Here is a 26,817-nt window from a genome sequence, read left to right as displayed (position 1 = left end):
AAGTTAGACCCAATTGAGAATTAAACGCAAGTTGTAAAATACATTTTAGCTTACAAACTTTGGAAGTTCGATTTAAAAAAATTGATATGAAGATAGTAGTTACTAGGGTATTCTCCCCGCCGCTATTGTTCTCGAACAATGGTGTCTGGGGCCCTCGCCCCTCTCGGGGGGAGGGGGACTGGGCCAGACGCCATCGATCGGAAAAGCGCGCGTGGGAGAATACCCCAGTGTCTTTTTATTTTTTTATTACAAATTTTTCATAAATATTTCTTATGTCTAATGGTTACATTTTTTTATAATATTTTTATAATTTTTTTATAAAAGTTTTACAATTATTTCTTACGTCTATTGGTTACAATTTTTTCATAATATTTTTTTACATTTTTTATAAAATTTTTTACTTTTTTATATTTTTTTTTTATAAAACATATGTTTTTATGAGTCACCAGCTTTTGTGTTCGTTAAAAAATGATGCAAACAAATATCAGGGGACTAGAAAATATTTGGAAGCTGAATGGTAGTGTGACTCTCAATAGTATGTTCGTCTAATACTTGTAGCCCCTACGAAGGACGCTGCGCGTGTCATATAACGTTTTTTATGTATCAATAAGGGTGACTCATTAAAATAAAACTTGGTTTTAAAGAATGAAAATGAAGATTGTAGTCGTGGCTGCGAGCCAATGGACACAGTTTAAACATCAATTTAAAACGTTTACACTGTATTCCATGGGACTCGTAGCTTCGCCTACAATCTTTTTTGAAGAAAAAAAAAATGTTTTTCAAATATGATTAGGTATTATATATATATATATATATATATATATATACGTGTGTGTGTGTGTGTGTTAAAGGCACATAAAAAATTTAGAAATTATATATAGTTAATGCTGATGAAAGAAAAAACAAAAAAATAGATATTTAATATTACTGGAATATAAAAACAAAAGAAAAAAAATAGTTAAAAAAATATATTTATATTAAGTGCATTTTTTTAAAAAAAAAACCAAAATTACATAAGTAATGAGTGCTTATAGTTAAAAAAAAAAAAAAGTTACATTTGCTTACGTACTAAAAATACTTCTTACGTATTTTTTCTTTACAATTTAGAATACTTGAACTCGATGACAATGAACACTTTTCATTATACTTATTTTTAATAATAGCACGGAACATTTTCACAACAATTTGATCATTTATTGTTGTATTTCTTCCAAACTTTTTAAGTAACGACTCGTAACAGCGACCATCACTAAGCCAATGCAACAAAACAATGCAGTAGTGCCCACGAACATTTCTTGATAGATCTTGAAGTTGGACGCGGTTCCACGTATATGTTCGGCAATTTCTCGTAAAGCGATGTGTGATTTGCTCATCAAACGGTGGTAATCCATAGCTGTCGAAGTAGAATCCTCGCCCATCCTGACTAAGATGTATTGCAACCCAGTGGGTTCTGGGTCTTGTATGATCGTCTGTGTTGCAAATGAGTGCACATGGTCTTGTCCACACCCATGGTACTTCGTCTGCGGCGAAAACACCGCCGACCGTGACATTTGTATTCGGTAAGACTTCAAGTAACTCTGACGTATTCATTAAACGTTGCTGCTTCTACAGCACACGTCTTCCCTTTTCTGAGAAGATGGCGGCGATGATGTCGCTACTAGTGACCCAACGTTTTTACGAATTACAGTGCTGCCCCTAACACACACGTCACTGTTTCTACCACACAAGTCCTTCCCTTCTTGGTAAGATGGTGGTGGCGACGAATACGTTGGTGGTTCGCTACTAGCACAATTATTAGATGGTTGTACTGTATTACCAGACATCGGTATTACGGTTGATTTAGGCCTAGAATTTTTTGATGCTGTCCTCGGCGGCGATGCTGGCTTATTTTCTTGAATATTTTTTTTTATTCTTACCTGCAGTAAAATAGTTTATCCAGTATTCGTCTTCGTCATTTTTTATATCATCAAATTCGTCTGTTAATGTTAACTCTCCAGTTAAAATATTATTTTCAATCCATGCTTTTAATTTAAAGGCATTATGAAGTGCACATGAATACTTATGCTTTGTACTCTTTTTTATTTCATCGTGATAAAAGCACAAATAATTGTTTAAAGGTAGCATGTAAAATTGCGGGCAATATTTTTCCAAGTCAATAACAGGTCTTGAAATAATTGTTTGTAAGAATTTTTTTTTTCTTCACCACGGACGTATATCAATATTGTATTCGTTATAGCTTCAAATAACAAATACTTGAGAGATTCAAAGGGCGTTATCCCTTGGCATCAGTCTAAGCGATGATAAAATGTCTTTAGCCAGAAATTACGCCTACAAACTTTTGTACTTGAAGCACTTTTTGGTAACGGTGGTTCTATTATCCAATGTCCTATATGTCTGCCTATAACAGGTAGTATAGCTATTTCTTTTGGTATAAATAAACCATCGGGACCAGCCAAACCTTGTATATCTATAATCAGCTCGTTTAAATGATGAGTCATTTTTATAATTTTTTTTATTCACTCAAGCAGCAACTAAAAAAGGATAGATAGATAATACACTCACAAAATTTCCAAGCTGACTGCTCTGCATTTAACCATATTCTTTTTATCCATTGTAGTCGACTATCACTTGGCGGGAAGAATCAATTTCCAGTATATTATCGTGCACAGCATAGAGTATGCAGTTTGAACTCGTAGTAGTTGCTGGCTGTCTTAAGTTGACGGAGGCATATCAATTTTTGAAAATTTTCATATAAACAAATCGTTTGTTCGTCAAATGTTCTTGATTGTTCGCCAAAAATTATTGTTTGTTTGTTGTTTGTTTTTTCATAAAAAAAATTATAAACAGTGTGTCTCAAGATAGCGGAGGCTATAGTTTTTTCCACTCGTTTTTTTTTTTTTTTTTTTTTTATTCAGAGCAAATCATTGTTTGTTCGATCAAAAATGATGTTTGTTCGGCCTTCCTTATATTTATAATTAATTATCAAAATTTTATAACCTCATTAATTAAATAATTATGACACGATTGCGCATGCGTCAATTATTCACCTAAAAGTGGTGGTGGGGGTACATATGTCAGATATCTCAACGTAACGGGAAAATGATAATAAAACTCAATAATAACTATCCCAAAGTAATAATATGATACTTAATGTTTCAGAGCTTTTTGATTATGACTCAAGTGTGTCACAATTTATAGTGATAAATCATTTTTATTTTAGAAAGAGTATAACGAACTATTATAATAAATTCAATAAACCTCAATTTATTGTAATCTGTAAACAAATAGACCTAATAACTAACAACTTTTCAACATGTAACGAGACAAGTGTTCATTTTATTCTTTATTATGTTATAAATAAAAATTTAATTGATCATCAATTAATATATACAAAACGTATTGATAGAAGTCTCACACACATAGTATGAAGATTAATTGACATTTATAGTGGAGTCCTGTAAAAAAAAATTCTTATATTTTGAATTGGGTCTCTTGTATTTATTGACTGTAAAATTTATTTATCTCTAATAGTTTCACTTTCTATTCATGTCAAGTGCACTAAGTTCGAGTTAATTCATGTGTTTGGATTGATTAATTAATATTCGTTATGAAATATCAAGTAATTAAGGTTGAACAGACTAATTAAAATGGATTATCTATTGAATGTTTATTTTTCTAAAAAAAAAGAAAAAATTCTACTATAATTTATAATTAGTTTTTTTATTCGGTTTTATAATTAAAATTATAACAGTTGTTACTAATACATTATATAAAAAAAAAAAATATTAGAATTTCAAGTTGCAGATCAACATAACCAAATTGTTGAGCTTATTTTGAACAAACTTATCACAATTGATGATTGATGATTTTTTATTTGACTTGGCAGATCAACATAATCTAAATCATAAGATGTATCTATTTATAGAACTGAATCAATTTTTTTACATAAAATCCAGTTATGAAATCTAATAATAATAATAATAATATATCTGTTTTTTTTTCTTTTTTTAGTATTTACTTATTCATCTGTAAATAATTTCATTGTCTACTTATACAACGTAAACTATTTAAATTTAATTCGTGTGTTGGAAATTAATCAATGTTTTTAATAAAATATTAATTAGTTTGGACAGACGTATTGTAATGAATTGACTTATAATGACTTTTTTTTCGTGGAGAAGTTGAAGTACTATCATTACTTGTAATTCTTCATTTCATTTGCGTTTTTTTTTATAGAAAATAGGATAATTTCAAATAATACATTGCAAAAAAAACAAGTTTTCTTTATATAGAATCGCAATTGAAAGATCAACATAACCTAAATCATGATATGTCCTTTATAAGTACATGATTGAAAGAAATTTTGTTGAAAACATTAAAATATAAATTATGAAAGTAATTTATAAGGTTGTTCGAATATTTTCTTTTTCTTTTCACATTATTTAGATTCATTTTCTTCAAACACGTGTGAAAATTAATAAATTTTTGTACTCAATCCTTGTGAGAAAAAAAATTTCTTATTGTAAATAGGGTTTATTTTTTACAAATAAATATATTTATTTACTTATTTATCTGTAAACAATTTCGTTGCCTACTTATTTGAAGTGCATTTAGCTTCAAGTCGTCAATTCGTGTATTATATAACCGGGCAGCATTGGTACGACGTGAGAGTGTGGCTCTCTCGCTGTCCTTGTTGGTTTTTGGTCTTTCTCTCTCTCTCTCGTTACAGCCTGATTGCCGAGTTTGGCTGAGCTAGGCGTTAGACCACAGGGGATGATTCCACGCAGCAGGTGACCGTAAATTGGTCATGTGCGCATAATTAGGTAGGGGTCATCGGAGGTTGGGGCCTAAGACGACTAGATAAAAGAGGCGATTCAAGGGCAGGCAATCAATTTAAGTTCAAGATTTCAAGAGACACTCAAGTCGAAGCGCTGACACCCACAGCCTCGTCACTAGTTACTCGATTTTCTCGTTGTAGTAAAATTTCAACTAAAATTCTAAAATACATTTGTTCTTTTGTTATAAACTGGTTTATAAAACCAAATTTGCGTTAAGTTCAGTATCTAAGTGATTAGTGAGAGTGACCAGCATCAAGTTCCGGTCAGCCAGCAGCCCAAGAACTACCAGGATCAACGGCGGCAAAATCAAGGATGAACCGACGCCCGATTCCACTTGAACGTCGTGTACAACAAAATCCAGATAAGATTTAAAAATAAATTTACATTATATTTATATCTCTCTCTTCAACGAAAATTTAAAGTAGATGATTATTATTAAAATTTTCTCGTCTTCACATTTACTTATTTAATTATTTATTTAAAAGAATTTATTTTATATAAAGGGGAAATTTTGTACATATCTTGGGATTTGGTTAAATAAAATTATTTGTATATAATAATTAAATTAAGTCTCAAGGAAATTATTTTTCATCACCAGTGTCTTTAGAATAAGTTAATTTCAGCCGCGTGTCCGGTCAAAGCGAGTCGACCCATCTCTGAGATTTATTTCCCGCGTTCAGAACCAGCAACATCGTAATTAAAATTTATATTTATTATTAATAATTAATTATTTAGTCGGGAAATTATTTAACTGTGGTTCGTGGCTACTGGACACGAAGTAGCCAGGGCCCACCGTTATAATTAAGGACCACTGTTTCAATCAGAGTTTTTTTAAACGCGGTTTAATATTGCTAGCTTACCGATTTATTAATAATATATATACCAGCAATAGTTTTAAGACCCGAATGAAAAAAATCTCGGCTTGAAGAACTGGCTCTAAAAATTGCTTAATTCATATTTGTTATCAGATATCGTTTAGTTTAGGTTGGACAGACTCATTACGATATTGATAATGGATTTTTTTTTTCTGTAAAAAAGTAAAACTACTATTCATATTTCTAAGTATTTATTTCATCTGTGCTTGTAATTAAAATTATTATATATAATTACTATTAACACATTAGAAAAAATAAATAAAACACTTAAATTAGAATCTCAATTTGCAGATCAACATAACCTAAATAATGATGTGTACTTCCTACATGATTGTAAATAAATATATTTCATATCTTTGAATAATTTTATTGCCTACTTAAATGAAGTGCAGTCAGCTCAAGTTATTTTATGTGTTGGAAATCAATAAATTAATATTCGTTGTGAGAAAATAATTAAATAGTTTGGGTTAGACAGACACATTATAATGGATGATCAATGTTCATTCATTTTTTTTTCTGTAAAAAAGTTAAACAACTAGTATTATTTATAATTATTAATTTCATTCGTGGTTATTATTTAAATTATACTAATTGCTCATAATAAAAAATAATATAGGATTTAGAATTCGAATTTGCAAATCGACATAACCTTAATCATGATGTATATTGTTTATATGACTGTAAATAAATTTTGTTTACAAGATCCATTTATAAATTAATTATTAAATTGAAGTTAGCCGACATCTAATAATTTTTGGATTTTCTTCTAGACGGTAAATTTGAAAGAAAAAAAAAAAATTGAAAAAATTGCACCTGTAGTTTTTAAAATTTTCTGAATATTCACGTTTTTAGTTTTCATTTCTTTGTAATTATTTTGTTGAAAAAAAAATCCGAAAATTTTTAGTTGTCTGCTAATTTCAGGATCATAAATTGATAATCATCAAACGCAATGTGAAAAATAATTAATTTTTTATAATAAACCTCTCTATGAAAAAAATGTTCTCATTGGAATTAGATCTATTTTTTTTATAAATATATTTAATCATCTAAATATAATTTCATTGTACACTTCTGTAAAGTGCTTAAAAAATAATTTGTGTTGAAAATGAATTATTTAATGTTTTCCAAGTAGCGCAGAAATAGCTTTAAGATGATGTAAAGATGACTTTTAATAAGACAAGAAAAATTTTCTTTTGTCTCAAAGAAAAATTTTTTTTATATAAATAAGACATTTAGACGTTGATCCTAGGAGTCATGGGAAATTTGCGTTCTTTTCTTTTGTTTTAAAAAAGTCATTTTAATTTAAAAATCTTTTAGATGTCAATTATTTGTAATTTTCTTTTCGTCACCACTTGTGTCAAGATTTTAGGTAGATATTAGTTTTTTTCCGCGTGTCATTTTTGAATCTTTTGTCAACATTTTTGTGCCTTAATGACAGATCAAAAAACAGCCTCAATAATCAACTTGTGAAATTTTTATTCAGTGACAAAATAAAAAACAATTCATCAGTTATTGCAATAATATTTTATTCATAACAATTTCATAAAAATAAATTTTCGTAAAAATGTATGAAAACAAAACTATAAACATAATAAAGATATATTTTGTCGTAAATTTATTCTTAATTGTAATGTTAGGATTACTTTGAAATTGTTTTTTTTTTCCTTATCTGCATTAACAGTTATTTTTTAAAATATTTCTTATTTTAAGCACATAACAAATATTATATTTTCAAATTAAAGAATGGCAACATTCTATTTTTTTCGTTAAAAAAAAAAATCCATAGAAAATTTAATTTTCTCATTAGTTTTGACGCTCAAGTTAATGATGATAAAACTTTTTAATTATTTTCAATTTTATGTGAGACAAAAAGCTATCCTCGACAGTATATTATTAAATATCTTTTTTGTTTTACGTTAAAGCCATACTTAGACAGTGCCCCCCACTTTTAAAAAATTTTTAATGACTTTCAATTGTCATAACCATAAGCGTATCAAAATTTAATTAATTAATTACAAGAAATTCGAAACTTTAATTGAAAAAAGGGCAACATAGAAGAAATTTCGACGAGATATAGAATTTGAAATGTCACGGCTGCTACATTCAAAAATTTTTAATTTTTTTTCTCTCTCTTCCAAAATAAGTACACACTAAAACCTTCTGTACGTAAACCTTTTTATGTATAACGCCAACTTACTGACGCCAGAAGTCGTACCGGACAAATATACCTACCTGAGCGTTGTCAACGCTTTAGAATTAAGTCGTATTGTACTAATGGACCACGCGTATTTTATATCTTCTCTTTCTGGAAATTTCATCATTTTTACTTAATGTACTTTTGAAATTTATGTATCCGTTCCCATTTAACTAATCTAAGCATAGAAGCGGTGATATTCTTTGATTTTTCATCTTAAAATTATAGACCACCCAACTCATGCGCACCTGCATGTGATTCTTGGAAATTAGAGAAAGCTAATAGAAACCTCCAAATTTATGGTTTCCTACACGGGCATGCTCAGCGACAGAGTGGCGCCAGCCTACTTAATAGTCAAAATCTGTTTCCCAGGGATCACACGTGTGCATGGGCCTAGAACTTTCGAGCGAGTCCGCGTCCTCTCATGTAGGAAACTGGTTACCACCACTTTTCATATGCGAGGATCATATAAAAAGACCATGGACTTTAGCTCATCAGTTCTTTTGGGAATCAAACTCTGAACCTTACCGAACTCCGGACACTTGACGGTGTTCGTGGCTAGAGGATTGATATCCCGATTGAGCATTCGGTCACGTGAGCCCAGATCATTGGATCGGTCCTTGATCGTCGTAAGCACTCGTATAATCGGTATATTATTTTCTACTAGCTTCAGAAGCATAATCAACGCGATATTAGCGTATAGCATCCGATCACGTGAGCCCAGATCGTACGATTGGTCCTTGATCGTTGTAAGTCGTGAACTAATATCAACCGTTTAGCACCGGTACAGCATTGATTATCTTCATCTTATTATAATCCATTTAATTTCATTCATTTTATTATTTTTATATTGAAATATACCACGAGAAACGTGGAGAATCAAAGAATATTTTACCGCGATAAATGCGAAGATTTTAAAGAATATTTTACCGCGAAAAGGCGAAGAATTTGAATAATATTTAGAAATATTTTTTCCGCGAAAAATACGCGAAGATTTTATAAATTTATATTACCGCGAAGACGCGAAGAATTTGAATACATTGAAATTATTTTACCGCGAAAAGCGCGAAGACCTTCATTTTAATTTAACCTACAGAGATTTAAAAACGCATAAACATTGAAATTGATATAAATAAATAAATAATTCGATAAATTTAAAATCACATTAATTGACCGCAAGAACGCGTCGTGAATAAGTGTCCTGTGTAACTGCTGACAGTCTTGACACCTCACCAAAACCTGTTTAGGGTAAGTTTTTGAATATTGTAACCATTGTTTGGTATTTTTATTTTTATATACTCTGAAATAATTGTAACCCATATGCATGAAACATTTGCTTTTATATTTACTATTCTTAATATTGCCATTTGTAACCCCTTTTGTATTTTGAGAATATTGAGTCATTTAATAAATAAATACTCGTTAACATAAAACATTTGAAAAACATTATTTATCAGACAATTTTACTTTAACAACGAGATAATAGCTTCACGAGGCTTTTCGGCAACCCACCTTCCTTTATCCCTTATTTTACTACCTGTCTAGCCGCTCAGACCCATAGTTCACAGTAGGGGGTACACAATCTTACGTTTACCGCTCGACGTTTGATTGTGAAATTAGATCAGTCACATAATAAATTGGAAATCGTTTTGGGTTTTATCAATATTGTCTTCAACAATATTGTGTGGGCGCGAATTAAATATAAAATAGAATAAACTGAGCATTTGGTCACGTGAGCCCAGATCATAGGATCGGTCCTTGATCAATGTAAGTACCTTTTTATTCACTATACTTTATACGAATATCGTACCTACGCCCATCACGATCTCCAATCGTGACAGAAAAAAATTAATTACAGTTGATATCAATTGGAAGTTAAACGCAATTTGTTGAATAAATTTTAGTCTAAAAAATTCAAAAATTCGAATTATAAAATTGAAATGAAGATTTTACTGAATTTTATTTAACAAATTTTGATTAACATTCAATTGATATTAACTGTAAGTAATTTTTTGTGAATTCTATACTTCAGTGGAATTACTTCTTCGTTGTTCTTTTTTCATTAAAAGTTTTAATTTTTTTTTTTAATTAATTAATTAAATTTTAATACGATTATGACAGTTGAAAGTTATTACATGTTTTTAAAAAGTGGGGGATACTGTCTGAGAATATCCTTAAAGTCAAACGCTATTAAATAAACCTATTGAGATCATAAAAATTAATTTTAGGTTTTAACAAATACACAAAATTTAAGGACTTCTTGGAGCAAAAAATTTTTACTCATCCCAAGAAAATTTTTGTGTCATGAATTAAAGACAAAAATTTTCTTGAAGCGAGAAAAAAAGTATTTTGAGTCAAGAAAAAATTTTTTAGGGTGAGAAAATATTTCTTGCACCAAGAAATTTTTGCTTTCATTAAGTAATGCGAAATTTTTTATACCCCAGTAAATCCTTTTTTTTTTCTGTGCATATCTGCTTTTAGAAACTACTCTAATATGTACAGAACCCTATGGGGTATGATTTTTGAACCCCGAAAAATTGGCTTAATAACTTTTCTCATGTCATTATAAAATCGCCATGTACCGGATACACTTCGACAATACGCTATATAATGAAATTTGCAGTATCCAATCGCTCCAGCCAAACTAAAAATTAATAAAAAAATCAGTGTAAAAAATTCGTCAAATATATACATTAAATAGTGAAAATGTACGAATCGATAGCATAATTTCCTCTCTTCACCTAATAGTTTTTTTTCATTTAAATTCAAACAACCTGGCAGTTCTTGTAATTGACAAAGTCTACCTTCTTTTTCCGATACCAGTTTTACATCCAGCTCGATATAAATATACTTATTCAGCGTTCTTATACAGGTCTGTTTTTTACAATTACAATTTTTATAAAACACATTGTAAGTTATACTATTAAAATTCAAAGCTTCTTGTAATAGTTTGTATCCATTATTAATTATAATGTTAAAATCGACAGTTAAAACAGGTACGGCAGTTTGATAATCTTCGCAATCCGGTGATGGGCACGAGAAATTTAGGAACGCACTTGGTTCATCAAGAAATAATTTTTGGAATAAATTGTTGACATTATCTTCACACGAAATAACGCGAGATATAATCGTTGTTGTATTATCTTCCATATTATTTTTTGTTTGTTTCACTTCATTTTTTTGATAAATGGGATATAATATAGAGAACCGTTTTTGATATATTTCTTTGTTTGCCCCCGAAGATATAAACTCAGCTACAAATTTAAAAGTTGAGTTTTGGGAAGTATTTACAAAGTTATGAAATTGACTATTGTCTAAAGTTCCGTTGAAAATTAGTTGAATAATGCTATCAAACGGACATGTATTATAGGCAAACCATTGGTTCTTCTCAAAGTAAACAGGGCCACTGTCATTACCATTTCTTAATAAATATTTTTCATCATCTTTTTTCGATTTTTTATTACCCTTTATCACAGAATTTTCTTCAGAATTCTTAGGTTTTACCAGTTTATTAGCCAATTTTATTTCAGAATAATTTTTAAAATATTTACCTTCATTTACAATTTTTCTCGATTGTTTTTCAATTGCAGCATCTAAATTTATGTTACTCAATGGCGAACTAGTTTTTATGCAATAGCTGTGATCATTATTGCTGGAATCATTAAGATTAAATGAAATTTCATTTTCTTTATTTTCATCATTTAAATCTAATTCCGTTTCTGAAATTTTAATAATATTGTCGTCATTAAAATTATTTAAATCAATCTCATCGTGTTGATTCTTATTAATATCAGTTGGATGGGAGTCAAAATATGGCCAATCAAAGATATCGTGCTTTGGGTCATTTCCTTGTCCCATCCAATTTTCATTACATGTCTTTTCTGTAGCTTCAGCATCATTGTTGATCAAAGTATCAACTGACTTGTCAATATTGTCATCAACAAATTTAAGTAATTTGCTCTTAAAAATATTGACGCCACCGAGAATAATGTTCAGATGTGATTTAACAAAGATGTCAATTCTTGCAGGAAGAGAAATTACTTTACCTAATATGGTCTTTAGATCTTTAAAATGTTCTTCTATATATGAAGATGTGGCTCGTAAATTTGTGTATTTAATACACACTTTGGACCATAGAGGAAACTCCTTTACTTTATCAATCAACGAGTTTTTAAATTTCGGTAGATAAAAACTATTTAGATTTTTACCTGTGTATTTAATATTCAAAGGATAGGACGCAAGGTTATTTAGCCATGTTGTAATGGTGTTTGTCTCATTATTTAATTTATTATTTATCTCATCATCGAAATTTATACTTATTTTCGCATCAAAGTTGATTGTTTCAATTTTTTCTTCAATAGTAGTCAAAAAATCTTTGGTTTTTTTATTAGTAATTAATTCTTCCAACTCAAATCGAGCTTCTAGTGGAGTTATCATTTCACCATTAAAATCAATCATTGAATCTTCATAATCGACATTACAGATAATTAAAATCAATACGAGAATTCGTTCAAAGCTCTGAAGATCATTGGATTCTATCAGTAAGGCAATACAATATAAGTAAAATGATTTTACATTTTTGTGTATAACAGATTTCCAGCACTCCCAACGACTCACCGAGTGAACGAAATGAGCCGTATCTAGTCGTATGTATGTTAGCGAATCAGTTCTAGTATTATTTTTAGCGTTATCGAAACATAAGTTGATATATTCCGACAGCGAGCGATTGTTGAAAGCTAAAGAGATGCCATTCAAAAGAGAGCGTGCTCCATCACAGACGACTTCTTTAGGATTATTAGCTTTTAGACGACGCCATTTTTGTAACCATAATGTAATTATATCAGTGTCATGCACCTCCGAAAGCATCTGATAAACTGACTGAGATGTATGATTGAAATTAATCACTATTTGATATAAAAAAATGGCGCTAGTTTTTTCATTTTTGCTATCGATAAATTTTCGAACAACTCCACCAGTCGCATCAATACAGATCGATGAGTAATGCCTGTGGAGACGACGATATTCATGATAGCAATGTAACTGTGACGGTGTAACGTAAAATAAAGAAAAGGGTATATCGGCTATAAATGTAATTGAATTCAAATAAACAGGATTTTGATTGATACGGATAATCGCTTTAATTAAATCTCGTCGATCTTCTGGTTTTACATTTAGATTTTCTTCAACTGATTCTTTCTTCAATTGGTATAAAGTGTTAGGATTAGGTAAAACAGGACACTGCGTATTACCAGGCTTTAATAGTTCTCTTGCTGCTTGGTTAATGAATCCCTTTACACCTTTTTCTTTGACATCTTTTTGAATGACTTTTCGTCGTGGACCTTGAATCGGACGTTTACATTCCTCATGTTTTCCGAATCTGGTATCACGGCATTGAATGCGAATGATAACGGGATCATCTTTACCAGGATCTTTCTCTATGAATCCAAAAAGAGGATTTTTACATTGCTTACTCTTGCAGCGGCCTATTACTGTAGCATAGTAATTACCGTGCTCGTGAATTGCGCCTTTTTTGAATACAAACGCACACTTTAGCCGATATTGATTCCAGAATTCAAAAGCAATGGTTTCTGTCCAAACTTATGGTTGTAGGCCAGGACATTTGTTATCTGTTTTTAGCATGGTATTCCACAAAGTTCTTGTTATCTCAAGGTCAAAGCAATCAAGGTCATTGCGTTCGTTAGCGTATAGCCTATTGAAATAATCGTCATCATCTTCATCATCACCATCACCATCACCATCATCATCATCATCATCATTATAATTGTCGTTATAATCATCGAAAACGTCATTAGCATTGCATTTTTTTGTTATAAAGTACCCACATTCTTCTCGAGCTTGAGTGAGAATATTTCGCCTATTTTCTTTAATGTTCGTTCGAACGGCAGCAGCGTTCCATTTTTTTAAAAATTCAGGTTCATTAGCCATAAGTTCCCATACTGGCGATGACCACGCGGGCAAAGTATCCGAAGCAAAGTAATTCATATATTTTTTTAAAATTTTTATGGCATCGTCAACTGACATAAGGGATGGTCGAGGCATAATTAAGTTAACTGTTGATAAGACCTGAAAAAAAAATTCATTTATGAATATCAATAATAAATATATCAATACAAATAAAAATTTTTGAATTTCTTTACTTAAATTTAATAGAATTCTGATTTGAATCTGTGTTTAATAACAAGCTAGATTTATTTCTTACTTGATATAATTTAGGTGTAGATATTTTCCCAAATAATAATTTTATAATTAATGAAATAAAGAATATGCCGAAAAAACTTAATAATTGTTTAAAAAAAAAAAACAATTAAATCATTAGTGATAATATAAAGGAAGTTACTATTATATTCGATCCATCAAAATACATGTTCTAAGCACTTTTTAATGAACTATGGTGATTCTACTGTCATTTGTTTTAGGGATGATTAAAAAAAAAAAAGCATGCACTGTATAAGTACATAAATCACTATTTGGATATAAAGTAATAAAGAAAAAAGAGCTATTTAAAATAAGAACTGAATAGTGAAAATTATAAATTATTTCAATTTTAACAACTATGGAGATCAATTATTTATTACATATATTGTTTTTACATCTATTATAATTTTGATCCATGGTTTCATTCATTGTTTACATTATCGACTGATAATTCCTGTTTTGATTGTAAATACCCGCTCTGACAGTCAAGTTGGCGGCAACTTGGCGACAATCGACTGCCGCAACCTGTCGCCAAGTTGGCCGCTAAAATTGATATTTTCATAAGTTGACGGCAACTTTCCGAGAAACTTGTCGACAACTTTCAGCTCGTGTAACTCTTGACTACAAGTTGCTCAGAAACTTGTAGCCTACTTGTAGTCAACAGTTACACAAGCTGAAAGTTGTTAACAACTTGTCGTCAAGTTAGTCACAACTGATGTACACCAACTTTCTGATCAGAAACTCTGGCTAGCAGGGAAAGATCGAAAAATTATTTTTATTTTAAATAAAAAATCAAATATTAGTAAAAGAAAGTTGACAAAAAATGTGAGCGAAGAAGTTTGAAAAATTTTTCTGTGCAAATTTTTAAATAATTTTTTTTTACAATATCAATTTTGGATATAAAGAAACCCCCATAGCCAAGTTTGTGGAAAAAGTTGCTGCTAAATGTTGTCAGGCAGATTAACGTCAAGTTTCATCTGTTCAAGTTTTGACAATATCGCGTGCTAAAAGGTAAAAGGGCGCATTGCTACAGGTTAGTAGGGATTTATACTAAAAGAGCGTATAAAAATTTTTTTTTTTCTGCCATTAGCTTTGAAATTTTTCGAAACGCAAAGATCTGCAAAAAAAAAATTTAGGCATCCTTGAGTTAAAAGGGCGTATCTCAAGACATACGCCTTTTTACCTTTTAAAAAATAGTACCTAAAGGTAAAAGGGCGCATAAAAAAAAAATCAAGTTTTAATACAAAATACTGATAAATAGTTTCACAAGAAGGGTTAGATGAAAAAAACAGTCTCCTACCCTTCTTTTTTCAAAATTTTTTAAAAATAAAATAGTTAAAAAAAAAAAAAAAAAAAAAAATGAAAACATCAAATTTTTAATTAAATAAAAAATTTTCATAAAGATTATAAAAAATAAAAATTTGCTGACTTTCTTTAATTAGTGTATTGGAATATGGAGCCGTCATAAATCCGAATAATATGAAAAAAAATAAAAAAAAAATCCAAGGTACCGGTTATTTCTGCTTTCTTTTTTCAATTTAGTATAAGAATTTTAAAACAATATTATAAACTCTAATAATTAACTGTGAAATAAAATAACATTAATACAATCACGTATATTTTGTGATTGTTCTGGATATATTTTTAACTTTAATATTCAAAGAACGTATCAGTTAAAATACACCTTTTTGACTGCAGCATTTTTTTTCTTTTTTTTTTTTTTTTCATTTTTAAACTTCAGCTAAGCTTTTTAATCAATTTTTCAGAAAAAAAATTTATACGCTCTTTTAGCTTTTGGTCACAAAATTTTTGGATTCCTAAAGCTAAAAAGGCGCATAATTAAAGACATACGCCCTTTTATCTTTGGGAAAAAAATGTTTGATTTTCAAGCGTAGAAAATGTTTACTAATCAATTGGCGATGAAAAAAAAATTTATGCACCCTTTTCCTTTTTGGCACGTGATATAAATACACCATGAACGACAAGTCAATGGCAATCTGCAGCTGAAATCTGAGGACTAACAGACAGTTATCTTTAAGTTGCGGAAAAAAAAATTGAATGAGTGAAAAATTACTTCCGCATTAATTACAAGTTTAAGTTAGCTATTTGCACTATCAAGTTTTTTCAGTCAACTTGTCGTCAAATTACTGCTATATATTTTCGTCGACATGGGGTCAAAATAAAACAAACTTACCGATAGACTCCAAAACATTACATTGATGTATATCAAATCACTGTTATTTGTAAATTTCATCCTTAATGAACTGCGAATTATGCAATATAATCTGTAAGAAACCAAGATTATTAAAACATTAAATATATTTCGACTTACACAAAAATAACTTTATAACCAATTATTACACAAAAAAAAAACTCCTGTTTTGTATGAACCTGTAGCTTATTATTTTTCAATTAATATATTCATGAAAATTTTCGAGTTTGTTATTAATTTACTAATTACATTCATGTTTAAGGTTGATGAAAACATTGCTAGTTCGATATCGATAATACTCAAAGGTATTGATTATATTAATTTAAATCTCGTGAAAACAATAAGATATTACTTTATTCATAACATTGTACGTTATTAGTTACTGTTGTTCATCATAAATTGAAACTTGCCATTTGTTTATTTATTCTTTATTTATTTGTTATTATCAAATTAATTTATCATTAAATTTCGATCATTTTATTTTCTCTTAGGTATATTTTTCACATATTTTTAAGAAAATTGCAAATCGTAATACAACAATAAATGATTGGTAAATAAATTTCAGCCAATTAATATCTTAAAATGATTGAAATTGTTCATTCATTCTATTATCTTAAATATCAACACAAACATTAATCGATGTATAATTTGTTAGACATTTCATATCATAAGTTTACTTAACTACTTTAACGAATGCCAAATTATTATTTATATACATAACTAAATTTATAATTAATTTTAACCAAATAGGAATCACAGATTAAAACCACGACCGATACGTAAAAATCAGTTTTAATATACTTACGCATGAATAAAAAATAAATATCGTAGGATATTAGACAAGGAAGTCGTGCTGAGTAATTGACACGTCTTTGTTATATGCTCCATTATAATGACGTAGCTTATGTATATTGAAAAATTGTATTGAATGATGAAATACTTATCACTTCAGTCTTTAACGTAAAATTTTATAATCTGCGAAATTAAAGAAAATGATTACATTAAATTTTCTTACTTGTAAATATAAAAATTATCAATTGTCTGCTGCTTTCACTATTACAGAAAAATGAGGTTAAAATAGTATTTTATATTATTACCAGAACTAATCTGAATCACAAACTGATTATCAATTTACTATTTAACCCCAAACTAATGACAATTGAAAAATGAGGAAGTAAAAACAGATTATAATGCAGAAACATTAAATTTCAATTTATGAAGTAAAAAAAAATAACGGAGCATTAATTCCAAAAACACGAAACTTGGTAATAAACACTTTATAAATTGCAATAACTGAATTTAACGTCAGATGGTGTATAGTCAATGTTATTTTTACCAAATCTAGCGGTAAATTCCAATCAGTTATTGACTTAAAATTAAATTATACAAAGCGTATGTGAACCTTATATTAATTAGTAATTTAATCACTAAATTATACTTAAGACAACTTTTTCTCCAATTTTAATTCACTCTAGAGCGGATATAAATTTTATAAAGTCACGCAGTATTATTAAATAGAATTTTGTTCAGCGAAAATTATCACATACTTTTATTAATCCCTAATTAATATTTATTTCATTATGACCAATATAGTAATATGAGATGCAATTTTGATTAATTAAAATTTGAGAAACCGTTTACACTTTTTATTTACTTTCTCACACATATGTAAGCAAATGAAACTTCTGTTTGCATTTGCACGCACATAATAATGAGCAATTAAAATGACCCATTTTTAGGAATAAAAAGTTGAAAAAAATTTAATTTGATGAATAACTCTACTTTTCAATAAAAAATCAATGAAGTATTTGGTTTAATGATTTAGGACTTAGTGAAAATGTAAATTAATAACTTAAATCAATCCATTTGCCGAACTCGTTAAAGTTTAAATGATAAAACATTTATACAAGTCATTTGGATTAGAATTCTTATTTTTAATTTCCATAATCCATATTATTGCTACGATGAGCTATATGATATATGTACCCCCCACCACCACTTTTAGGTGAATAATTGACGCATGCGCAATCGTGTCATAATTATTTAATTAATGAGGTTATAAAATTTTGATAATTAATTATAAATATAAGGAAGGCCGAACAAACATCATTTTTGATCGAACAAACAATGATTTGTTCTGAATAAAAAAAAAAAAAAAAAAAAAACCAGTGGAAAAAACTATAGCCTCCGCTATCTTGAGACACATTGTTTATAATTTTTTTATAAAAAAACGAACAACAAACAAACAATAATTTTTGGCGAACAATCAAGAACATTCGACGAACAAACGATTTGTTTATATGAAAATTTTCAAAAATTGATATGCCTCCGCCAACTTAAGACAGCCAGAAAAGAGACAGGTAGGCTCGCGCTACATACTCACACATATACATGTGTTTGACCGTGTACTTGGCGCGAGACACTACCGTGTCTCTGGATTTTATTAGGGTTTCTTTAATCGGCTTAAGTGCCCAAACATTTTTACATATTTTACTTAAATTAAGAGATTATAACAATTTCAGCTATTGCCAGCTTTAAAGTATATTACCTTAATAATATACTAATACTTAACAATAAAATACTTCTCGTAGGCTCGGGTTTTTTAAATCTTACATTTAACTTAAATATTTACATTCTTTTACAAAACCTTTCTCGAGTGACCAGATGTTAAAATTATTTGGGTCTCTATTGTTAGCGGGGTTTTTCCCAACAAGTATTAAACTAAATAATTTAATTTTGAATTCAAATTCCGCGGTATTTAATTATTATAATTTAGTTCCGCGTGGTGGCGCCTACAGCACGCAGCTGCGCCGTGATAGGACATCACATCACTTTAGCTTGAAATTGACGGTAATTTGATGTTGAAATTACCCTAAATTTGCTGCCCGAATTTGCCGTCAATTTGACAGCAAAAGTTGAAAATAAAAACGTGCGGTTAATTTTTGCTCTTTTGTAATCTTTTCTTTTTCCGTATGCAGCTTACTCACAATTTTTAATTTTGATTCTAATGAAACATCTTCATCAAAAACTGCCATGATCGATAACTCTGGTGATAAGTACCATAGATGATTCATGAATTTAGTTTGAATTTAAAATTAGAGTTTATCAAAATTTTTACTAATTAAAATCAAAATCTTTCAACAGTATGACCAAAATATCTTGCATACCCCAAAATTAAAAAAATACTTGAAACTTACAATTCAAGAATCACAAAAAATTTGGTGTTACTAACTTTTTCGGGTCACGGTTACCCTGGAATTTTTCTGAAAAATAGAGTCATCTAGAATATAAATTATAACACTTTTTATATTTTTGAATCATTAAACCACGATAAAAATGAAACAACCATGAAATTGACTAGAACTTCGATTTTGACCTCGAATAACTTTTGAACCAGTAAAGTTAGCAAAAAATCACAAAATACCTTTCTTGTAGAGCATTAAATTTGCTACAAGAATATTTATGTCTCGATATAATCCGTTCATTAGTTCATGACTTGAATAATTCCAAAGTAATAACAGAAATTTTCCCATGTTATTTCTATTTAAAACTTTGGCTGTCGTGGGGGCCGGGTTAATTTTAAAATTAAGAGCTGCAATTCAGCACGACTTTTTTTTTGATATATTTGGATCCGATTCAAGACTATCCCCAAAAAAAATTCGATCATACCCGGGAAAAAATAATCAGACCTGAACCGACATGAACAGACATGAGTCTTCAGGCCTGATCAGACTTGAAAAATGAACATGCCTGATCAGACCTGATCAGGCATGTTCAGGTCTGATCAGGTATGTTCATGTCTGTTCATGCCCATCCGGGTAAAAATTCTATATAAAAATAGCACTATATAATTATATATAATTATGTATAACTATATTCAATTATATATAATTATTTCTATAAAAATAAAAAAAAAAAATAAAAAATTCAGGCGTGTGCGGGAATTGAACCGTAGACCTTGCACTCGAAAGTCTAACTCGCTACCCACTGACCTATGAAATTTAGTTGAAAAGTAAGTTTCGTATGAACTTCAAGTAATAAAAATCTTATACGTGATAGATTCTTGGTCAACAAAATTTTATATCTATGAACAGACAAGGCCAGGCATGAACACTGTCCATTGAACAGGCATGGGCGTATTTTCTGGTAAAGTTTGATTTCTTAATATTAATATTAAGAGGTGGCACTTCGCGATTTTTGATTTCCCATTCAAATCACATGGAAACAAAAAATTTTTAAGTTTGGAATTTTATATCTCGGCAATGGCTCAGTGTACAGATAAGGTCGAGACGTATATTTGTAGGGAATTAAATGTTCTACAAAAAACGTCTCTTATCATTTTTTGATAAATCCATCTGTTCAAAAGTTATTGGAGCTCGAAGTCAAGTTAGCTAATACCCTTATCAAAAGAAACGATTTAAAACGATTAGAAAAAAAAACTTTTAAATACTTTTTAATGCTTTTGAATACTTTGAATGCTTTTGAATCGCTTTTCTTATGTGCATTTAACATTGCAAATCGTTTCGAATCGTTTCTTTTATTTAGGTCAACCGATGCCTAGTTTTGTTTTATACTTTAAGAAAAATTTCAGTAAATTTTTTTTTTTACTTCAGGCTATCAATATAAAAGATTTTGAAATTATTTCTACTTTGCCAGAAGGTAATTGCTTATATGAAAGCTTCGCTTATTTTTTATATGGCAATATACTACAACATGAGACGCTAAGAAAAGACTTAGTTAACGAAATTTCCCTGCAATGGGATGTGCTGAAGGATACTTGTTTAGCTGAGCTCTCGCCAGACATCCCACCATATACATCAGCAGCTGATTACGTCATGCGGATGGGAAAATTAGGCGAATATGGTACCGCCTTTGAATTAGCTCAACTCACTCGTCGTTATTCTTTGAATGTGAATTTAGTCACATATAACCGAAGCTTGTCTTCATATCAAGTAGCAAAGGTTTATGAAAATGTTGCTAGTTCTGATATCCATTGGCTGCTTTTTACTGGGCCTGAGAGTTCGGGTCACTTTGCCCCACTAAAAAAAATACAAGAAAAAGAGCATCTAAAACCATACTCTGACAGAAGAAGTAAGTATAACTTGATATATATTTCTTGAAAGTAAGCCAGCTTTCTGAATTTTAAATTACATTCTTAAAACTCAGAAAAATAGTCCCTAGTAGCAATTTGGTAAAAGCTTTGTGCCAGCATGGGTCAAGATACTTTAGAAAGATTTCAGATCACGAATTGTACAATAATTGGTCCAGATTCTCGATCAAGATTATTGGTCAAGACTTGAGCCAAACTGTGGTCAGAATTTGTCAAAAATTTGACTAGAAATCTGGAGCCACCTATTGCTATACTTTAGGGATATCCTATAGAGTAGAGGTTCTCATTCTACATTAGTTTCGTTTACAATACTGTAGTCAAGAAGTAAGTTCTCTGTAGAAAATGAATCTAGTTTTTCTAAAAATACGAGTGACAGCTTATTGAATTCGTCATTAAATTTGTCAAGACATTTTTTTTACAAATAAAAATAGCAATTTTTATAAGTCAAAATCAAATAGGAAAAACGAGAGACTCTGTTTATTGGCAATAGCTCAAAAATTAATAGAGGAATCGTAAAATTAAAAAACGATTATTAAAAAAGAAGCAATTTTCTATAAAATTTTTTTGACGCACCTAATTAGTACCTAATTACCAATGCTTGTTTGATCTCGATTTTGTGCTGGAATTATTATTAACGATACCTGATTTTTGCAATATTGTTTTTGTAAATAGTAACTTTAATTTATATTTGTCAAAAATTGAACTATCTTCAGTATTTAGCACTTAATTAGCACCTAATTGTCCAGCTGTTTTTTTTTTTTATTCACTGTTTATTTCCATTGCGTTGCTAGCATAACGTTACGCTAGCAACGCAACATAACTAGATCGATTGCAGTGCAAATTAAAGAGCACCTAATTTATAAATTTTACACCTAAAAAGCACCTAATTTTGGCATTTTCTAAATGCAATTTCCAAACTTTGCGTTGCTAGCGTCACAGAGCTTTGAATTTCCAGAAATTTTTAACAGTGCAATTGTTATTTTACAGTTTTTAAGCAGTATTGGTATTCACCTAGTAATATTGGTGTTGACCAAACAAAATTTGAATACATAAAAAGCGCTGAACAATTTTTAAATTCAGTTACCCGTAATACCACCCAAAATGTCATTGGCGAAAGTAAGTCACTATACTCAGTGGCAATAATTGGCCGAAGTGGTGTGGGAAAGACGACTTTCACGAAACAATTGGTTAAAAAACTGTCTGAAAATTATGTCAACAATAACATCGTCTTTGGGTAAGAATAAAAATTTACAAAGGCCTTTTTTTCTGTAACATAGTTTTATCAGTAATATGCATAGTTGAAAAGTTTATGCTTGAATGTATATATAAATATATATATTAGACTGGGCCTAAAAAATCGACTATTTTTTTTTTTAACGATACTGTGAAAATATTATTTGGGATGACAAAAAAAATTATTGTGAAAATTTGAGCCTTTAATATTGATATTAAGAGGTGTATCATTGCAATTTTTGATTTTTTTTAATGAACGGGTTTTTGTCTCATAATTCTCAATTAATCGAGATAAACGAAATAGACTTGAATACACTTCTTGTAGAAAATCAAATGTTCTACAAAAAAGGTCTGAATGAAATTGTCTGTCAGATGAATCGTTTCCTTATAATCATACCTTGAACATTGGTATGATTTTACCCTTTGATTGTTCAACTTTGAAATTTTGTAATTAATGTAAAAATCAGTTTTCGAAAAAAAGCCAATAAACATTTTTAAAGGAAATTAAATGCTCTGCAAAAAAAGTCTCTTAACAATTTTTGCTAAATTCACTCCTACGAAAGTTATTCATGGTTGAAGTTGAGTCGAATAACTTCAATAACCTTGAATAACTTTTAAAGGAGTGAATTTAGCAAAAATTGTCAGGCGACTTTTTTTGTAGAGCATTTAATTTCCTTTAAAAATATTTATGGCTTTTTTTCGGAAACTGATTTTTACATTAATTACAAAATTTCAAAGTTGAACAATCAAAGTGTAAAATCATACCAATGTTCAAGGTATGATTATAAGGAAACGGTTCATCTGACGAAAAATTTCATTCATACCTTTTTTGTAGAACATTCGATTTTCTATAAGAAATGTATTCAAGTCTATTTCGTTTATCTCGATTGTTTGAGACTTATGAGTCAAAAACCCGCTCATTAAAAAAAAAATCAAAAATTGCGATGATACACCTCTTAATATCAATATTAAAAGCTCGAATTTTCACAATAATTTTTTTTTGTCATCCTAAATAATATTTTCACAGTATCGCTAAGAAATAAAAAAAAGGAAATCGTAGCTCTAAGTGTCTACTTTTTGGATTAGAACTTTGAAATTTTGTAGCGTCAGCGGTTTTTGATTAATCTTAGAAAAACCAGCGACAAAAAAATTTTCAAATTAAAAAAATTTTTTTTTTTGGTCTACGGGCGTGGAAAAATTTTTTTTTGCTTAACAACTATTAGAATCGGATACCTTCATTATTCAGGTTTAATTTCGTTTTTTATGGACCTTGATACGTCCACTTCTCGCCGAGATATCGGTCTTCAAATGGAAAAGGATCCGTTTGTCTTTGATTATCGATATTTCAGAAACCAATGACCGCACAGAAAGTAAATGGTGGGTTTCAGAAACTTGAATAAATTCCCTTCAACGATTAGCCATTGCTTTTTCGAAAAAAAAAAATTTCCTATCGTCACATGAATTTAAAAATGCAACAAAAAAAGGGTTTTAGGTGGTTTTTTGGAAAATATTGTAGAAATCGATAATGTTAAGTGTACATTTTACAGTTCAATATGTCCACAAAATCCCTATAAAAAGCCAGATTAATCCAACCAGCCGTTTTTTTTGTTTCACTCGATCAAATTTAAAAAAAAAATTAAAGGATTACGTTTCTTGCTCTAAAGAGCTCATAATCTTTAACAAAATGAAAAAAAATTTTTTTTCTGAGCTTTGTCCACATTTTTATTGCAGCAGTTATACCGGTGACCTTTGGCTACTTCGTGTCCAGTAGCCACGAACCACAGTTACCAAATTTCCCGATTAAATAATTAATTATTAATTATAAATATGAATTTTAATTATTATATTGCTGGTTCTGGAACGCGGGAAATAGATCTCAGAGATGGGTCGACTCGTTTTGACCGGACACGCGGCTGAAATTTAACTTATTCTAAAGACACTGGTGATGAAAAGTAATTTCTTTGAGACTTAATTTTACAATTAATTTTATTTAACCAAATTCCCAAATATTTACAAAATTTCCCCTTTACTTATAAAATAATAAATGTCCAGCGACAACAAAATAAATTTATTTATACGTAATTATTTAATGGACGCGGGGTAATAAATTAAATAATTATTTAAAGTAAAATGTTACGTTGAAGAGAGAGATATAAAATAATAATTTTATCATAAATCTTATCTGGATTTTATTGTGTTCGACGTACTGGTGGTATTGGACGCCCCTGCATGTTGGACCTTCTCTTCCGGATCCTGGCTGTTGATGTTGAACTTGGGCTGCTGTCTGACCGGAACTTGGCACCTGGTAGATCACTCCACAAAAACTTAACGAATTTTGGTTTCGTAAACCACTTTTAAAATTTAATCGCTATGACGAGTTAAATAATTTTATATAATCAATAGATCGACTTCAGCTTGACTGACTAGCCGAACACTTGAACTTGAGTCTATCGCTTGAGCTTGAATCGCTTGCCTGCACTTGAATGTCGGACTAAATGACTAGATATGACAAACAAATAGACTAGATATCGTTAGGCCGACTCAAATAAGTTGTCATGAGTCCTGGTGCTAGAGTGGGACCTCGCTAACCGTCCTCAGTCCACTCTAGCTGATGGCCAGGGCCTAAGTCCTCGAGCAAGTGTTTGCTGGCCGTTTTATATCTTAATTTTTGGAGGGGTGGAACTACCCCACTGTCGTCTAAGTTCGAATTCGATCTAGGTGGCCTCTAACATGGCCCCCAAGTGACTAAGGAAGTGTTAATTAATATACAATTTATTCTAATAGATGGCCGTAGAATCAGTTAGACTTTGCGCTCGATTTTTAAATCGTAAAATCAAAACGCACGTTTACACAGTGCTAAAATTTTAAAAAACGAAAAAAGTTTTTTTTCAAAAAAAAAATTTCAGAAAAAAATTTTTTTTTTTGAATTTAATGAAAGAGAGATCAGTAAAATCACGTAATACAGTAGCGAAAACGTGTTAAAAATGATTCGGTGTTGGTTTTTCAAATTTCCTCAAGTTATCCAAAAAAAAACTTATTTTTGAAATTTTTTTTTTTCATTTTGTTAAAGATTATGAGCTTTTCAGAGCAAAAATCGTGATCCTTTAATTTTTAACTTTCCGCTAAGAAAATTGTAAATTTTCAAAAATTCGGGAAGTTATTGTTTTCACCCCGATTTTCGAAAATCGAGTTTTCATCAGATGTCGACGTTTTGAGGTCCTAGGAAGCTATTCTGACTATTTTCAGAATGATGTCCGTGTGTCTGTATGTATGTGTGTGTGTGTGTGTGTGTGTGTGTGTGTGTGTGTGTGTGTGTGCGTGTGCGTGTGTGTAAACTCTTTATATCTTTTTAACTAATGAACCGATTTGGATGGTTAAGGTAGCAATCGAAAGAGCTTGTTGGCCGTCAACTTTCCTGAAAATTTCAGATCATTTGATCAAGTAGACTTGGAAATATCGGCGAATTACGAAAAAAAAAAAAATTTTTTCTTAAGTTTTTTAGTGATTTCTCAGAAACGACTTGAACGATCATCTTTAAAATCTAATGACTTCTAGAACTCAATAAAACGCGTCGATTGCCACCTCAACCATCAAAATCGGTTAACTCGTTCGCGAGATATCGTGGGATAAATAAATGCTCAAAAACGGTTTTTTTCGAAAACAATGGCATACGAAAGTATTTTCGAGCTCGAAGAGCTCGAAAATGTATTTACAACAATATTTTCGAGTTCAAGGAGCTCGAAAACAGCGGGAAGTTTTGGGGCTGGCCCGCACGGTCAACTGATAGACCGATTTTTTTTAAATTTGATCAAGTGAAACAAAAAAATGGCCGGTTGGATTAATCTGGCTCTTTGTAGGGTTTTTGTGGACATATTGAACTGTAAAATGTACACTTAACATTATCGATTTCCACAATATTTTCGTTTCAGCGCTTGATTTTCCAAAAACCACCAAAAGCCCTGTTTTTGTTGCATTTTTAAATTCATGTAACGATAGGAAAAATTTTTTTTTTTCGAAAAAGCAATGGCTAATCGTTGAAGGGAATTTATTCAAGTTTCTGAAACCCACCATTAACTTTTTGTGCGGTCATTGGTTTCTGAGATATCGATAATCAAAGACAAAAGGATCCTTTTTCATTT

The 26,817-nt window shown here is 30.1% G+C and overlaps 1 protein-coding gene across 3 annotated transcripts in view; it reads left to right on the top strand.

Moving 5' to 3' along the window:
• The window catches only part of LOC103570454 (uncharacterized), a 117,043-nt gene that overhangs the window by 71,061 nt on the left and 19,165 nt on the right, over positions 1–26,817 (top strand). For all 3 annotated transcript variants that reach the window (XM_053741321.1, XM_053741322.1, XM_053741320.1), the window contains 2 exons: positions 20,949–21,426; positions 22,433–22,679. In XM_053741321.1, the coding sequence (XP_053597296.1) occupies positions 21,171–21,426; positions 22,433–22,679 (503 nt within the window). In that variant the 5' untranslated portion in view covers positions 20,949–21,170. The remainder of the gene's footprint in view (positions 1–20,948; positions 21,427–22,432; positions 22,680–26,817) is intronic.

Source organism: Microplitis demolitor, chromosome 8, assembly GCF_026212275.2.
Source record: "Microplitis demolitor isolate Queensland-Clemson2020A chromosome 8, iyMicDemo2.1a, whole genome shotgun sequence".
Classification (NCBI taxonomy): domain Eukaryota; kingdom Metazoa; phylum Arthropoda; class Insecta; order Hymenoptera; family Braconidae; genus Microplitis; species Microplitis demolitor.
The sequence above is the reverse complement of the archived record's forward strand: the minus strand, read 5'-3'. Positions and strand labels throughout refer to the sequence as shown.